At 60.8% G+C, this 17,776-nt stretch overlaps 1 protein-coding gene across 1 annotated transcript in view; it reads right to left on the bottom strand.

Moving 5' to 3' along the window:
* The window catches only part of SRRM3 (serine/arginine repetitive matrix 3), a 31,585-nt gene extending 19,310 nt beyond the window's left edge, over positions 1-12,275 (bottom strand). Inside the window, exons 1-3 of the mRNA XM_054209131.1 lie at positions 12,209-12,275; positions 11,380-11,508; positions 1,080-1,335 (exon numbers count right to left, since the gene is read on the bottom strand). Coding sequence (XP_054065106.1) covers positions 1,080-1,335; positions 11,380-11,416 — 293 coding nt within the window. The 5' untranslated portion in view covers positions 11,417-11,508; positions 12,209-12,275. The remainder of the gene's footprint in view (positions 1-1,079; positions 1,336-11,379; positions 11,509-12,208) is intronic.
* Positions 12,276-17,776: the final 5,501 nt, after the last annotated feature.

The raw sequence follows: 17,776 nt of genomic DNA, 5'->3' as shown, positions 1-17,776 counted from the left end.
TAGCAAAGGCAATTACAGCCATAACAACAATACCGATTGCAATATTGCTATTACCCAGCGCAGTAACGATACTACCAGTAGTAAGATCCCTGGTAGGGTGCGGGAACCCGACAGGAGGCTCTGGGCTCCCCAAGGCACCGGGTCAGCCTTATTTATTTCCATAACGACAAATTAGGCACAATCATTATTCCAGTCTGTGTGAGACAATTTAATTCTAGGTCACGCTTGTGCTCTTAATGAAAGCCTTGGCGAAGCCTTCCCTCAATCCATTTTCCTTCTCCCCAGCTGATACCAGTCCCCGTCCACCCGCGTGTGCCGAAGAATTTGCTCCATCCATCAGGTTTTAGCCAGCTGTCGGGCGGATGGGGGGATCAGGTCGTTTGGCTGGTGCTGTGGGGCAGCCACGGGTCCGGTGGGGATGGGGGTCTCCTGGCTGGCCCCCCAGCCCCTCCTGCCCACCCAGGTGGGGATGCTCTCCAGCTCCCCTCGGGTTTTCCCCCAGCCCTTTGCTTCCCCGGAGCGGAGCAAAGGCTGCGGAGCAGCTCATGGTGCACAGCCAGGGGCACGGCAAGACGGAGGGGATCCTCTCACCCCAAAACTGGGGGGAGAGAAGGAAGGCAGGACAAGCTGAAGCACCGAAACAGCCTCGCCTGCAACTAAACCCCAGCTCTCCTTCATCTCCCCAGCATGAGAGACAGAGAAGGACCATCTCCCATCCCAGCCTTGCAGGACACGCTGGTGGCTGCCTCCTTCCTGCCTCCGCTTTCCCGGCATGACGAGCTGGGAGCCACAATTTCCAAGCGGAGGGGCCGGAGTGAGCCCCCAACGTGTGTGTGGATGCACTCCTAGGTCTGTGTTTCTTGGAGGCACTTAGCTTCACAAATCAACCCACCAGTCTACCTCAAAGCTGCCCAATTCACCCCAGAGTGGCTCTGCCTCCAACCGGGGACCTTTGCCGCATCAAGGTACTTTTTTTTTTTTACAGAGAAAAAAAGGGAAAAAACAAGGTGCAAGCGGGACAAAAGGATCCTGAGCCATGGGGTCCATCTCCAGCCCAGCCCCGATCCCCCACCGCTCACCCCTGCTCCTCCATCATCTCCTGCAGCTCCATGCACTTCAGCTCCACCCGCCGCTTGCGCTCGTGGTCCAGGATTTCCCGGTGAGCCTTCTTCACCAGGCTGGGCTCCACCAGACGCACCTCCTCCTCGCCCTTGTGCCACGTACCCGAGGCGCTGGGCTGCGAGAAGCCATTGGAGGCCTCCTGGGGCGAAGGCACGTCGGCCCCGTTGTTGTAGAGAGCCATGCTGGCGTGGGCGGCCTCCCCACCAGCAGCGCCTGGGAGGGAGAGAAAGAGTCGGGGGTCAGTCCCTGCCCCGGTTTCCCTCTCACCCCACGACGGCGAGAGGACCTGAAGGCTGGCCGAAAAGAGACGCAGGCACAGCAGGTCGATGGGGACGGCGGCTGAGAGATCTGGGTCCTCTGCCAGTGCCCTTCCTGCCTCTTGCCTCAGTTTCCCCATCTGCAAAGCAAGGCTGGGGCTATCCCCGTCACCATGGCGCCAGGGCTGGCTCCTGGGAAGGAGAGGAGGATGCTCTGAGCCAGCCTTATACCAGGGAAAGCCCATTAAAATATGGGTCCGTGGCATCCGGAGCTGTACGGTAGCAGCGGGATCAGTGGGCAGGGCTCCCCCCGAGCCCCACGGACCCCGCTGGTGGAGGAGGGACAGGCACCCGTCCTCAGCGCTGTCTGGGGACACCCCCGGGCACTGTCCCCATCCAACGAGGGGATGGACCCAAACACCTCAGATAGCCCCTCGCATCCCCCCCAGCCACACCGGCCGGTGAGGATGCAGCCGTGGGATGGGACATCCTGATGTCTGGTCCAGCCAGCAAATCCTGCCGATGCCCTCTGGCACCCGCCGGCAACGGCCCGGTGCCGGCTGCAAGGGGAGGAGAGGTGCTGCCCGCCCGCCTTCTCCCTGCTCTTTCACCTTCACGTGTCCCTGCCTCCTTCCTCCGCCACCACAGCCAACGTGTCCTCACTTGGCTCCAAAAATAACCCCTCGGAAGAGGACGAGTGTTCCCGAGCGGCACTGGCACGCTGAAGCTCCGGCTGATGCTCCCTAAGCCTGGGGGAAGAGATGCTCCCGAATCTCCCAGATCACCCAGACAGACACAATGCTGTCTCGGTGACCTCGGGCCATCGGCGCATGGCTGAGCACCCATTCCTCGGTCTCCCCGTCCTGCGATGCCCCAGCTCCCCTGCCCAAAGCACCGGCCCTCTCCCCAGCACAGGATGCTCCCACTGGAGATCCACTGCCTTAATTACCAGCGGCAGCCGGGCTGCGGAGGCACCGCCTGGGCTTTACCGGCTTCTCCTGCGAAGTCCTACACAAAGAGAAACAATGGGGGCGAAGGCTCTCCAAGCTGCCTTCGGGCTCAGAGACATCTTTTTTATCAGCAGACGCTTCCCTGAGGTGTTCCCATCCCAGGGACCCTGACGGAGAGGCTTTTCCAAGGACGGGTGTTGCCCGCGCATCGTTGCCCACGTTGGAAGCCGCCAACCCTTGCCCAGGATGCCTGGGGTGGCTGACAGGGGCTGACAAGGACAGGGGATGCTGGCGCAGGGAAGGAGGGATCCCTCAGCCCAGCGTGGGAGTGCAGGCAGGACAGACGGACCACGGACTGATCCGCACCGTTTCGAGCCCAGGGAGGGCTCACCGCTCCCGTTGTGCCATTCCAGGGGGACGCCAGGCAGTTCAGAGCTTTCCACGGCCGTGCGAGTTGGGACAGAGCCAAGGGTGGGAAGGCAGATCACCCACGAGGGGCTTCGAGGACGTTTCTCTGCTGTTTGAGCCCTCCCCGCGGCGGCGGGGGTCCCAGCCCGGCGGGAAGGCACCTCACACCCCGCGGCATCCCCAGGGGACATTCCCGGCTTTCCCACTGCCACTGGCTACCGCACGCGCTCATTTATCTCCTGACGAGCCTGCCCAGGGAGGACGGCAGCTGACTGCTTAATTACAAGGCTTTTTTTTTTTTTTTTTTTTTTTTTTTCCCTTTTTTCTCCCCCCCTAATTATTACCATGCGGAGAGGAGCCAGCAGCCTTTATTTCCGCAGGGGCACGGGGGTCGGGCAGCAGGAGACGCTGCCGGTGGAGCAGGAGCCGGCCGGGGGTCTGCACCCCCTGGATGCTCGGTCCTATTAGAGCGACCGGAGGGGTCCCTCCGCACCCCCTTGCCTGCAGCAGGCAGGGCAGCACCCACATTTTGAGCCCCAGGACACCCCGCAGCAAGGATCTGCCCCGCTCAGCCCTCCCTACCCGGGGGGGGACCCCTGACCCCAGCCCCCTCCATGTCCCAGGGTGGAGATGCTGCAGCAAAACCTGGCGTGGTCGTGGTGGTGGGGGGGGGCTCCTCTTCCTCTTTCTCCCAGCAGGGCATGAAGGCAAAAACTGGGATAGGAAATTAGGGAATGGGGGAAGCTCCCCGCTGGGAAACCTGCACCCACCGGGGAAAGGAGAGGGGGAGGGAGAGGATGCTTTCCACAGCAGCCTCTGCTTGCTTTTCCCCAAGCGGGAATTAATTTTATCCTGAGCCTGGCAGCGGGTAAATTCCTTGCTGTGAAACCTTGAGAGGGTGCGGGATACAGAGCTGGGCGGGTAGACGGAGGAGCGCGTGAGATAAATGGGTACCTGCGGGTAAGGGCTGCATGGTGGGGGAGGCAAGCAGATCCCACCGGGAAATGCTCCCCGTCTCGGTCAAAACGATGCAGTTGGAGGTATCCCTCTTGTACCCGGGGCCAAGCGGGTGGAGCTGACGCGGGGATGGACACGGCACTGTGTCCCGGTGTCCCCTCGGCCGTGAGCGATATCCACGGCGAGAGCTGACACCGGCCACCCTGCCTCAGCCACGGCTCGGGCAGGAAAACAAAGGAAGAGAAAAACCACCCGTAACCCCCCCACCTCCGGCTATCAGTAGCCAAGCCCTGGGTGGAAAACGGAGCCAGTCCTACATCTCTGGTGACAACGGGGACAAGGCACCGGGGGCAGACGGAGTCACTGACGCCCAGCTGGGTCTGTGCCCTCCCTGTCCCCAAAGGAGACCCCCAGTGACGCCCTGCACGGAGGCAGCCCTGCAGCCGCAAGGGACAGCTCGGGGACGCAGAGTGGCCGTCACCCCCACAACCTCCGTCCATCGGCCACCATGTGGGGACCGCCCGGCTCTGCCAGCTCGTGCCAGCACCAAAACCGGCACCAAACCCGTCGGCGAAGGCAGCAGGGCCCTGCCCGACCGGCAGCGGCTTCCTGCCTGGCTCAGCGCTACCCCCGATAATAAAGACGATGGTTAAATATTTCATTATCTGCAGTAATTACCCAGAAATCATCAAGCACTGGCAGCCCGCTGCCCGGCCGAGAGGGAGAGGAGGCGTCTTGGGGCGAGCGCCGCGCCGTGTCCCCACAGGCTCCTAAAGGCTGCAGGATGCGCCTGGGGACAGTCGCTGGCATCCGTCCCCACCACCCAAATCCCCGCAGTGCCACCCAGGAGGGCTCAGCCCCCCCCCGGCACCAGGGGCTGATGCTGCTGGGGAAACTCCCAAGCAAACCCCTCTCTTCCCATTTTGCCGAGCCATTCAACCCCATGTTTTGGGATCCTGATCTTCCCCGCTGACGCTCCACAGGCCACCTTGGGGCTTGGGGAGGTCAAAACAGCTTTTCAGCTCAGAGGTGCTTTCTGCTGCCTAGATTAAAGCTTTTGGAAATGTTCAGAGCTGCCCCATGCCCATCCTTCATCTTCACACTCATCCTCCATATCCATCCTTCATACATATACCCATCCTCCATCTCCATCCTCATCCCCCATCGTCATCCCCATCCTCATCCTTATTCTCCATTTTCCTCCTCCTCCTCATTCTCCATCTCCAACCTCCATCTTCGTCCCCATCCTCCATCTTTATCCTCCATCATCACCCCCATCCTTCATCTCCATCCTCATCCTTATTCTCCATCTTCCTCCTCATCCCCATCCTCCATCTCCAACCTCCATCTTCGTCCCCATCCTCCATCTTTATCCTCCATCCTCACCCCCATCCACCATCTCCATCCTCATCCTTATTCTCCATCTTCCTCCTCATCCCCATCCTTCATCTCCATCCTCCATCATCATCCACATCCTCCATCCTCATCCTCCATCCCCATCCCACACCTCACCCCAAGCAGAAGAGAGGACCCGGGCACCTCCTTTGCCATCCTGGTGGAAGCCAGGAGAGACAGAAGGACAGACACACCGTGCCGTGCCCCTGACACACAGCCAGGACAGGCCCCACCAGCTTGGGGTGCGAGGACCAGCATCGCCATCCTGCTGGGCTTTGGGGCTGCTGGTTTCCAGCCAAACTTTGCACCGTGCTCCCTCCCTGTGGGCTGGGACCCCGGGACACTTGGTGGGGTGGCCCTGGGACGCAGCCATCCCCACGTCCCAGCCCCAGGGCTGCCCAGCCCGGGCACTGAAGGGAAGCTCAGGCATTCGGGAGCTCCATCCCAATGGGAAAGAAGAAGGAAAACGAGCAAAAGAAGTGTTATTTCACCAAACCGCTTTTACCCTTTGATTTTCCAGCCCAGAAACAAACCCCTTCCCAGCTGACTCCGCTCAAATCCTCATTCCCCGGCCGTGCCCGCGGCACCCCGGGCATGGGGCTGTGCTGGAGGCAGCTGCCCGTCGCTCCTGCCCGCCACCGCCGCAGGGCCCCGCCGCGCCGTAATGCGGATGAAGCCGTTTGCCCGGTGGGAGCTGGGACAGCGGCGGGGGGCTGGCGGTGCCTGGATGCTCTCCCGGCATCTCCCCCCTCGGCGGAGGAAGGCGGCAGTGGTGCCTGGGCATCCTCCCCCCCTCCACCTCAGCGCTAATTAAAGCCGCCTCCGGCCGGTGCTCAATTAATTCTCACCACATCCAGCTGCACCAGCCAGGGCAACGGTGAGCATCCGTGTGCCGGGGATGTGGGCACGGGATGCAGGCGGCGAGCCTGGGACAGCATCTCTCTGGACCACTCGTGCACTGAGCGTGCCAGAGCTCAGTCCCAACAAACAGGGGACAACCCAGCCGAGGAGAGGACCCTCCAGCTCCACCGGAGAGGGTTAAGAGGGGTGGCCTCCATGGTTCCCCTGCCCATCGGGGTCTCATCAGGGCACACCACCACCTACGGAAATCATAACCCTGTCCCCGAAGCATTTACAGCCCCGTGCCGGGCTGCTCCCTGCCCGTGCCGAGGGGACAGCTGGGAGAAGGGCTTTTTTTTTCCCTGACACAAAAACCGCCAGAACATCACAGCAAGAGGCAGCCGGCCTCCTCTGAACACCTGGCCAGAATTACAAGGAGGAAAAGTCCGGGGTTGCTGCCGTTAATTGGGCCGACCTTCTCCGGAGCTGCCTTCCACCAGCCCCCGGGTGCCAAAAACCATGAGTCAGACCTCCGAGAAGGAGGGGAAAAAAAAAAAAAAGGCAAAATTGGCTTTAAAAGCCTAGCTGGTCTGGGGCTCATTAGTGCTGCCTCCCAGCCCGAGCCGGCAGGGATCCTGCCCGCAGAAAGGGGCAGCAGGAAGGGCTTGGTTACACCCATCCCAGCCCCTCCATCCATATTTTCCCTACCCCAAGCCTGGAGCATCCTTTGCTCTCGCTGCCTGACCAAAATCTGATGCCTTGCAGACTTTAAAGCGATTAATAAAGAATATATGGATGCTGGCTGGCGGGGGGGGGGGGCCGGGGGGTGGGTCGTGAGCTGGGCGAGGGCTCGCTGCTGCTTGTGCGTACCTACGTCTCTGCATATATATATTTTATTTTTTTTTTTAAATAGATGAGGAGGCTGGTGGAGAAGCTAAACAGTTGCTAAGCAACCAGGCTCCTTCCCAGCTTGGGGATGTAGGGATGGGGGAGCCAGGGGTGGGAACCCGTGTCCCCCTTCCCCTTCCCCCGCCGGCCGGGCACCACACAGAGGTGCAGGCAGTGGGGATCCACCAGCTCCCCTGGGAGATGCTCCGGAGAAAAGGGCCCGAAGGAGGGTGAGGAGATGGGCTTTCTTCTGTCCCCAAAACACCGTGGCCGAAGGCCCCCAGCCCGACCCCCTTGGGCTGCTGGGGGAGGCCGAGCAAGCCCCATTCCCAGTCCCAGCTGGAGGAGAGCTGACGGGAAGAGGGTCACGCCATGATGGGGACCATCCCCAGAGGACCCTGGGACCTCTGCGGCGATCCCATTCCCAAGCCAGGGATGAGGGAAAGGAGGACAAACAGGTCCAAGTGATGGCAGCAAACCCCCCCCGTGCTGAGAGGACGGCCAGCGGGTCCAGGTGATGGGTATCCCTACGGGACCCCCCAGCTCTGCAACCCCAGCCATGCTCTCCCCAGCCCCTTAGGGCCACCGTGGCCACCAGCAGCTGCTCGCTGACAGCCAAGGGACCTGCAGGCAGCCCCAGCAGCCAGGGCTTGTGCACTCCCTGCCCTGCCAGACCTTCCCAACCCGGAGGCGCTTAAATAACGGGCAAGGATGGGGAGGGGAAGAGCAAGCCCCCCACCCTCCCCGCCCAATGTTTTGCATCCTTGGGGCCATTTGTTTTGCTGGGCAAGGAGTCGGGAGGAGGCACAGGCATCCCTGTGGCCCAGCACAACTTCTGAGGCGGGGGGATGGAATAATACTAATAATAATAACAATAAAAGCAATTTTTGAGCACACAGAGGAGCTGGTGGGGGGGGATGACTGTCATAATGGGGTCACCTTCCCCCATGGGGACACAACCCCAGCAAATGACCCCCGGGGCCGAGAGCTGCTGGTAGGGGGGGTGATGGCCGGCGCAGGGGGAGCGTCCAGCCGGGGATCCCCCCCCCCCAGGCGGCTGGCCGGGCGGTTGTGTAACGGGAGGAGCTATTCCGGGGTTTGAGCACATTATATAAGCCACGGGCCACCTGGCCGGGAAAACGGGATCTGGGGAGGAGGAGGAGGACGAAGAAGAGGAGGAGGAAGGGCTTTTGGCATCGGGGACCCCCCCAGCCAGGAGATCCCCAGCAGCCAGGACTAAACCCATGGGGTGACCTGCACCCCACAGGCACCCCCTTGCCCAGAGGCGTGGGGTGGGCGCCCTCCGTGCCCCCTCTCCAGCAGCTCCCAGGACCCACTGCCATGTGTCCACCCACAGCTGGATCTGACCCCAGGGCAGGACACCCTTTGCCTGGGGGGGAAGCACCACCTGAAAACCAAGCAAGAGCCCTGCACCCCTCCGCTTGGCTGGCATAGCCCCCACTCCCCATCGCCACCGGCAACCAAGGACCGATGGCTCCCCTAAAAGCTGCCCAACTTCTGGCTCCAAAAGCCCCCGTCTCTCCCTGCACATGTCTCCAGGATGAGTCCCTGGGGCAGGGGGAGGCAGGCGGGATGCAGGGGTGGCATCATTTGATGCCACGCTGGCAGAGGGGGACAGAGCAAGGATGGTGTGTGTTTGGACACAAGCACCACGCGCTCCGGTCCCCAAAATCCCCCCTGTTGGGGTGTCCCAGTGCTCCTGCCAGAGACGAACCCACATGCCAGGGCAGGGAGATCAGCTGGGGCACGAGCGTCTCCACCCCATAAGATGGTCCTCGATGTTTGCCATCAACCCGAGACACCCTCAAACTCTGGCAGCCCCCAAGTGTCCCCCTGCAGCAGCAGGAGCGCAGGCAAGCCAAGAAACATCCACAGTCTGAAATCTCCTCTGCTCCGGAGGGGGTGAATGAATGACAGGACCCCTGAAATCCTGAAATCCACCTGGTCCCCATCAGCCACGGTTCAACCCCTCGCCACCAGCCCCCTGTGCAGAACAGCCCGGCCACCCCTGGGGACAAACCTCCGAAAGATGGGAAGGAGAAGCAGAAAACGCTCCCGAAAGACAAGGCAGCCCGCCCGACTGCCAAGCCTTGCCCCTCTCCTTCCCCCACGCAACACCCGCAGGGTTTGAAATCTCAGCAGACAAAGCGGGAGCCGCAGAGCCCCGCTCCGCGGCACGGCCCGGGGGTCGGCACAGCAGAAGAGGGGCTTTGGGGCCGTTACCTCACCCTCGTCTCCCACCCACACCCCACAAGGTGCCGGCATCTGCTGGGGGCTCATCGCCATCCCATCCTTGCCAGGCTGGTGGGAGCCCAAAAGGGGTGGCTCACTGCCCCCATCCCGGCCTGTCTCCCCACAGCATAGGGGAGAGGGATGTGGCGTGTCCCCCAGCCATCCTCAGCGAGCACCCAGCAGACCCACGTCCCCAAAGGGGACGCCCTGCGCCCCAAAAAGCATATCACCTCCCCCATCCGCACCCCCAGGAGCATCACACCCCGGGGATGACCTGCCAGCCATTGCCCCGTCCCCGGCCACCCCCAGCACCCACGAAGCGCTGCACCCCTCTCTCAGCCCTGTCACCTGCGTCCCTTTGGGGACCCCAATTTCTGCCCCCTGAGGAGCACCATGACCCCCATCTCTTTGGGGTCCACAGCCCCCTTTCCCCGAGGGAGCATCACCCCCACACACACACCCCTGTCCCCCCCTGTCCCCCGGGGGTCCCCAGTCCCCTGCACCTCTCACCCCCCCCGACCCGGCCACCCGGGGTCCCGTTGCCCCCCCAGACACCGTCTCCCCCCCCGCGCCCGGTGCCGGCCCGTCAGCCAGGCCCGGGCCCGGCCGCGCCGCGCCTCACCTCGCCCCGCCGCCCCACCGGGCCCGGAGCCGCCGTCGCCGACCGCTGCCTGCGCCGTCCCGCCGGGTCCGGCCCCGGTCGGCCCCGTTTGGCCCCGTTCGTCCCGGTTCGGCCGCGCTGGGCTCCGCTCGGCCCGGCCCGGCCCCTCCCGGCGCGGCTCCCGGCGCGGCGAGCGCGGCCCCTCCTGAAGTGCTGGACAGCTCCGCGACACAGAGCCGCCCGCCGCGACAGCGCGCCGCCGCTGCCGCCGCACAGCGCCGCCTGCCGGCCGGAGGGCGCGCCCGCACCCGCTGAGCCGCCCGCACCCCACAGAGACCCCCCCTTCCTCCCACAGACCCCTGCACCCCGCAGCCCCCCGCACCCCTCAGAGCCCTCCCTTCCTTACACAGAGACCGCCTTCCTTCCACAGAGCCCTTCCTCCCACATAACCCCCCACAACCCTCAGAGACCCCCTTCCTTCCACCGAGCCCCCCCTTCCACAGACCCCCCTGCACCCCACAGGCCCCGCAAGCCCCAGCGCTGCCCTTTCCTTCCACAGAGCCCTCCCTTTCACAGAGCCCCCCCATAACCCAACAGACCCCCACACTGCCCAGCAGTCCACCTTCCTTCCACAGAGCCCCCACCTTCTACAGAGCCCCCTGCACCGCCTTGGGGCACCCGCGGTAACCACCTACGCCCCACCATCTTCTCACACAGCCCTCTGCCCCCCATCCCCCAGCACCTCCTAACTCTCCCCAGCGCCCCCCCGCCCCTTCCTCCCCACATCTCACCATCCCCCTGCACCCCCAAGCCCCCCAGTCCTCCCAGCAGCCCACCCACCTTGGGGTACAGCACCAAACACCAGCCCCTGTCCCGGCAAAGCCGCTCACAGCTGGGGGATGCAATTGTCAGAAAAACCCTCACCCTGCACCCCTCCCTGTGTCCCATCCCATCCTGTATCCCACTCTGTATCCCAACACATCCTATCCTGCATCCCAGCCTGCATCCCAGCCCACCCTGCATCCCACCCTGTATGCCATCCTGTATCCCACCCCGTATCCCATCCTAACACATAGCCCATCCCATCTTATCCCATAGCCCATCCCATTCCATATCCCATCTCATCCTGTATCCTACCCTGTATCCCATCCCACCCCACCCTATCCCGTATCCCACCTTATATCCCATCTCATCCCATATCCCATCCCACACCTTACCTCCTCGTCATGGTGTCCCACCTCACCCAGTGCCAGCCCAGCCCTGCCCACCCCCTCCCAGCTCCCGGCTGCCCAAACTACCCTGGAAGCACCCCGGCTGCTCCGCCAGGGCCCCAGCCAGGGACACCACGCCTGGTGCCCCCCCACGCCATGCCTCAGTTTCCCCCACACTGCACTGGCTGCAGCTCCCTCCTTAACTGAGCTGCTCGTTCCCAAGCAGAGACCTAACAAAGGCACCCGGGTGTTGCTCCAGGGTGGATTTGGCCTTGGAGGGGGATTTGAGGAGGGAGCTACAGTGGGGACAGGGGTGGGGAGCCAGAGCTGGGGTTTAAGGGGGGGTTTTGGGGGGCAGCTCAGGCTGGAGAGACCTGGCCTGGTGGGGATGTCGCCCCAGCGGGTGGCAGCTGGGTGATGCTCTGCTCCCAGAGATGCTCTGGGGAGGACCGGATTAGGGACCAACTGCTTACTGGTGCCAGCCCCAAATCACTCACCACATCCAAAGCTGCCATCCATCACCTTCCTCCTCATCCCCACGCACAGGGACAGGGGTCCCCATGGGTCGAGGTGGCAGCAGGCCACGGGGACGGGTCCTGCCAGGGTGGAGGGTGCGAGCACTCTTTCTGCAAGGATTAAACACACATTTGGGGTTGTTTCCTACCGGCTGCTCTACAAAACCCACGCCCCATGTTTGTTATCCGTCACCCTCTCCATAGTTAAACTCGGCGGCGTGACAAGGCCGGGCTAAAACTCCCCGTCCACTGCATGAGGAGGGGCTGGGCCAAACCCCCCCAAACACCTTGGGGGGACAAGGTGGGGGTACAAATGCCCAGAGCCCCTGCACCAAGCAGCCTGCCCGGGGTGGCCAGGGGGGTCGCAGATGGAAGCCACAGGTCGCTCAAAGCCACTGGTGAGCAGGGACACCCACCAGCAGCCCCGGGGACACGGGGACTTCCCCAAGAGCTGCTCCATGCCAACGCCAGCAACCCCCGGGGTGTGAGATGTCCGTGCCCCCCCCACACTGCTCCCCCCCAGCTCCAGGGTGGCCTGTCCCTGCCTAAAACAGCTACAGGAGCCGGGAGAGGGTCGTTCGGGGTGGGAGAGGGGCAATAACAGCCTCTCCAGGCTGTCATGGTAGGAACTACATAAACAAGGGGCTTGGCCGTGGGTTGGGCTGGTTCCATTAAGCCCTGGCCAGGCGGCGGGGCTGGGTCCCAGACTGACCCCAGGGCTGCTGTTGTCTCCCCCCGACTCCTGCCTTTGTCCCTGCCATGTCCCCCCAGGCTGAGAGCAGATGCCACCTCCTAGGAGAAGCCTCCTTACGTGGTCAGGGCCTCTCCCGGTTTAACGCTGGAGGGGGAAAACAGCCGGTGATGGGGAAAATCCAGCATATCCCATGCCCTTCGCACCACCGTTATCTTTCCAACACCCGCAGCGCTGAATAATGCATCAGGCCCTGGGAAACAAAGAGGATGGGAGGGATGCAGCCGGCCCCCCCCCACCCCAGCAGCAAGAGCAGTGTAGGGAGACCCTGGTATGAGAGGGGGCAGCAGCTCCACGGGGCTCCCCAGGCTCGGGCTGGGCGCTGCTGGGAGCCAGGGCTTTGCCGCGGGGCTACGTCGGGCTTTGGGCAATAATCTGGGAGAAGGGGAATGGGAGATCTAGTACAGCCCAGGGTGCAGGATCCCAGCCCGAGAGCTGGCGCCGGGGGTGAACACAGCCAGAACCACGCCTGGAACGGGATGGAGAAAGGCAATAGCCAGCCGGGCGAGGGAAAATGGAGAAAAACAGCAAGAAAAAGCTGGCAGGCAGGCAGAGAGCTGGGGGGTGCAGCCGGGAGAGCGGCGGGAAGGGATGAGCCGGTGGAGAACAAAAGGGGAGAGATGGAAGGAGAGGGGAGAAAGGACGGTAATTGCAAGCAAACAGACAGAGCCAGCCGCGGCGTGGGGGGGAAGAGAAAGAAAATAATCATCACTTGAAAGAAACTGAGGATTTGGGAAGAAAAGAAAAAAAAAAAGGCAATAAATAATTAAAGGAGATCAAACGAGGCAGGCAGCAGAACAGGCCTAATTGCAAGGATTCGTACCGAGGTTCGACATCTCCGCCAGCCGCCTCCTGACGCAGAAGAAAGGGCGGCTGGGAGCGGCTCTGCCGTGGGGGGACGTGCTGTTGGCACGGCACAGGCCATAGCCCCCCATCAAAGCCCGGCCCTGACTTTCCTGATGCTCAGCAAAACCCCGCCTGAGCCGGCGAGGGAGCGGGGAGGAAGGAAACGCCAGCAAATATGGAGGAGCAAAGCAAAGGAGCGGAGGGGAAGGGGCTGGGGGACACCACTGTGCTGTAAGAGCCCGGGATGCGATGGGGACTGGGCACCCAAACAGCCCCGTGTGCGCCCGGGGTGACCTTGGGCCATTTGATCGTGGGCCAGCGGCTGGAGGCTCCCATCGATTTGGGCTTGACCCCGTGGCCACATGGCTGTGCTTGGTGCTGCGGCAGGGGTGGGGGGTTGCCGAGTCTTCTCCAGCTGTCCCAGGGTCTCCCAAAGCCTCCCAGCCCTCGGCAGGGATTTTTCTTCCCTGTGGATTTGTCCAGTCACTCTTTGAAGCCCTGGGAAATATCTTGCACCCGAGCTGTGCCACGGGGAGGAGACCCCCATGTCCCAGCACCCGCCTCCCTCACCTCACTCAGGAGCTGGCGCCTGCTGCTTCCCTGTCTCGGAGGAGAAACCACTACAGGAGGACAAGAAATGAGCCACCAGCCCCCTTCCAGCCTGAAAGAGCCTCTGAGCAGTTGTTCGTCACCGGAGCCAGCCTTTGCTTTTACAAAGGAGCATCACCCAGCGCGGGAGAGAAGCAGAGACCCGCCGCTGGTCACAAGGCCCCCGCCGCCTCCTTCCCCAGCTCCCACAGCCTCCTCCGTGACACCGTGCGATCTGTCCCCAAGGACCCCCGCGGGCAGCAGGTGCCAGGGCCGGGCAGAGCTCAGCTCGAGCGCACCAACCTCTCCTAACAGGCAATCCCCCCCCCCGGCCCCGGCAGGAGTCCCTGCATATTAATTGCACTGCGTTATCCAGCCATCTGTTCCCACAGCCAGGAAAAGAGCAGTCCCTTTGGTCTCCTTTATTAACAGGTTTCCCTGTAAATGCAAACAAATCCTCCGCCTCGGCGCCGGGCTCCAGCTCTGCTTTGAGGCACCCGGGAGGGAAGAGAGGTCACGGGTGTTTGAGTGAACCGAGAGCGGCAAGCGCAAAGGTGGTGATTTCACCCAGCCTGTGGCCAGGGGAGCAGCGGGGAGCCGGGGGGAGAGGAGAGGCCCCTGCAAAGCCAGAACCGCAGATCAGATGGTTTCTGATCCTCTTGCTCCCATTAAAGCCCCTCGCCATGGCCCTGCGAGGGAAGGGGGAGGCTGAGTGGGCTGCAGGGAGACCTGTCCATGCCTGACCCACCTCGGAGGGCATCTCCCCCTCTCCTTTATTCACCCACCATCCCCCTGGGCAGAGGATGCTCAGTGTGAAACACAGAGCCCAGCTCGCTTCATTGCAGCGGGGTTTCACACCCCTGCCACGGCTGACCCTGCCCAGGACACCAGAGTGGCTTTTGGCCGCACACGGCAGGATGCCGGATCTGCGGCGGTGAAGCCGAGTGGGATCCAGCTCTGCCAGCCGGCCAGGAGCTCGTTACGCCGGCTGAGCAAAGCATGAAGCCTCCGAAAGAGGACCAGCCACACAAAGCCTGCTGTGAACCGCCAGCCCCAGTAAACCGAGGTTGAGCAGCAGTGACAGGGGGACACCAGCATCCCCACGAGGTACCTCCAGCCCCACTGGTTTCATTCCTTTCCCAGAGCCGGGAAGGCAGAGGCTGCACCCAACTGTCTTCCTGGTGTTGTTTCCTCTGCTTCTCCTCCTAAATATCACCGAAATGCCAGCCGTTGTCCCCGGGCTGCGGGGGTACCAGCCCTACCCAAAGGCAAGCTGCTGCTGCCATCTCCCGGTTCCCACCGCCCAGACCCCTCCCATGGCAAGACAGGGGTGAGGGTGGCAGGTCTGTACCCCCACCCCAAAGGGCTGGCCCTTAAACAGCGCCAGGAAGGGAAAAGAGTTTTCCCAGGAATGAGGGACCTGCGGCTGCCAGCCTGCAGCCTGCTCCTGCGGTTGTCCCACCTGAAGCCCCCCTGGGACACCGAGGTTGATCAGGATGAAAGGCTCGAGCCGTAACGCTCACCGTTTGTTTTCCTCCTCATTTTCCCCTCTCCTGCACTTTATCGCACTGGCCCGGCAGCACAGGAGTGTCAGGTGGGATCAAGTGACCGGACATCTGGCCATCTGAAGCATCTCTATTTATTACTCTTAATACGCATCTCTCTATCTTGACACTGGACTCCTGCGCGGAGCCGAGCTGCCCAAGGAGGAGGCAGCTCCATGCACATAAACGATGCTACCATGGAAGACGTCAGGCGCTTAAAGACCATCAAGACAAAAGTCTGCGCAAGTGAATAGGATGAAACCCAAGAGCTCCGAGCAGGTTTTCCGCCTCTTCTCAGAGCAGGTCACAGCAGCCTGGCTACTCACCGCCACGGGAGGGAGAAACCAAAGGCTGCGCCGTGAGTCAGCAAGGTGGCCACGCCGCAGCAGCTCACAGGACAGAGGATGAAGGTCGTGTCTCTCGTTTGAGAGGCAGCACCAGGAAACAATATCCAGGGCAAAGCCTTGGCTTATCTAGGTACACCCAGCTAATTCCTGCTTCTCACAAGGAGGGTATGTCCTGGCGCTTTTCCTCCTCTAGGGAATCTGTTCAGAGAGATGGGAAGGGGTGGGATGTCCCACGCTTACCTCGGCAAACCATCGTCAGTCTTCATGGTGACTAAGTTACCCAGCACAGCAGGGCTTGGCCAGGGGCACAGCACATTTGGCCAAGCAGAGGACACCTACACAAGTTCATTTCTGACCTTCATCTAATATCCTCCCGGTCCTTCACTGCAGAAAGCCCCAAGAAGGGTGTCTCAGTTCCCTTCCCAAAATGAGAGCGGATTTCAAGGCACGGGGAACGGCTGCCACTCCAAGCATGAGGCACGGGATTGAGGGCGTGGGGGAAGAAACCCAAAAACTAAACAGTGCAGAACGGGAAGGGACGTTGTTATCATTAAGGGGGTTTGAAGGAGACCCTGAAGAATTTACGAGTCAGCAGGTGCTGGGAAATAATCCTCTTCCACCTCAGCTCCACTTACCCATCCTGTCCCCGAGCCTCTACTGGTCTAAGCAAAGCTTTCTGCTTGTCCATGCAATCCCCCCAGACTTGGCCGGCTTTGGACTGCTGACACAGGAAAAAGATAGAATAACCCAAGCCACACTATGAACCCCAAGTTCTAAAAGTCTCCAACCCTCAGAAATCTGCTCTATCTGCCGTATTTAAAATAGCAGGACTAGAACAAGCGTACGTTATTTCCCTGCCAGCTGCAAGGCGAGGCTTTCCCTGCAGCCCTTAGCTCGGCGGCTTCCTGTGGTAGTTGCCCGGGACTAGCCGGGCACACACGCCGGGGCTGCAGACCACTAGCTCTGGCAGACGGATACACACTGTGGTTTTAAATAACCCCTGCTGCCTAGTTCTGCTACAAACCACTGGCAGGACCCCTGCATCCAGCAACCTGCCTCAGCGCAGCCTGCCCCACGCTTCCCATTTCTTGTTTTGAACACAATTTCCAGCTGCGCTGACCAGGCCTGGCCAGTCACTCCTCCTCTCGGCATCCTCCAGCTCCGACATCCTCCCCTGCCTCTCTCCAACATCATCTTTTAATTCGTTAGTCTTTAATTCTATTAATACCACCTAATAATTACTTTGTTCCAAGCCTGCTGAGTAATGACTGCCGACGCTTCATTACTATTTCTGTGAAGAAACCAAGCTGTAATACATTGAATTTCTGCAGAGCGGAGTGACAAGGACTGCGCTGGCTGTCCTCTCTGCCTACGTGTTCCACAGGGCAGGGAAAGAGCCCGAGCACTTCATTCTCGAGGCATCTTCAGCGTCACAACTGTTTGATCCAATTCAGAATGAACTAGTTTAAAATAAAAATAGCTCAAAAGACAGCTAGAACACAAGCAGTGGGAGAAAACAACCAGGGCCCAAACAGCATCTACTACCTTTAGATCTCCTCCTTAAGAGAAGCTTCTACACCAGGTTCTCTCGCTCAAGCCAACGCTCCCCTCAGTTCCTCCAGCGGCGCTGGGCTTTGGCGTTTCCTTCATCTAATCAAAATAAAGTCTGTTCAACCCAGAATCCAACCTACGTGGATTAAAGCAATTCAAAGCAATAGGGTAAGCAGCCCACAGAGCACGGAGGAAGAGCGGATTAATAGCTTCCTTCATTAAAGCTTACCTTCAAAGAAGTCAGCAACAGAACTCGTCATCACCATTTTCTTGCAGACATTTATTTTTATATTCACAAGAGAATGAATGTAAAAGAAATTTATGTAGATGCTAAATCAAGGCTTTTGTTCCTAACTAGAAAGAAGTCACTCGCAGCATTTTAATTATTTTCTTAGAGCAGGACTGACATTTCAACCACCGTGCGCTTTTACTTACTCTTTTAAAAATCAAATTACATAAGCGATTAAGGCAACGCAAGGTAACAGAGGTAACGTCACCTCCCGAAAAAAAACCCACTTCTTGGATCACTTCACTCAGTGATCCCTCTCACAAGCCTCTTCACCCCTTCTCGACCTTACTTCACCGTGCCCGGTTTCCCAGCTGCTGCACCGAACAAGCAGCCCAAGCCAAAACCCAAGCAGCAGAATTTGGAGTGATCAGTTCATCCACCTTAAGAGACTATTTCATCGCTACCGAGACCGATAACCTTTCAGAGACCTACAGCTTCCGCCTTCAAAAGACAAGCACATCAG

The sequence above is a fragment of the Rissa tridactyla genome, chromosome 7 (genome assembly GCF_028500815.1).
Source record: "Rissa tridactyla isolate bRisTri1 chromosome 7, bRisTri1.patW.cur.20221130, whole genome shotgun sequence".
Lineage (NCBI taxonomy): Eukaryota > Metazoa > Chordata > Aves > Charadriiformes > Laridae > Rissa > Rissa tridactyla.
Note: the sequence above shows the minus strand (reverse complement) of the source record. Positions and strands in the feature narration are given on the sequence as shown.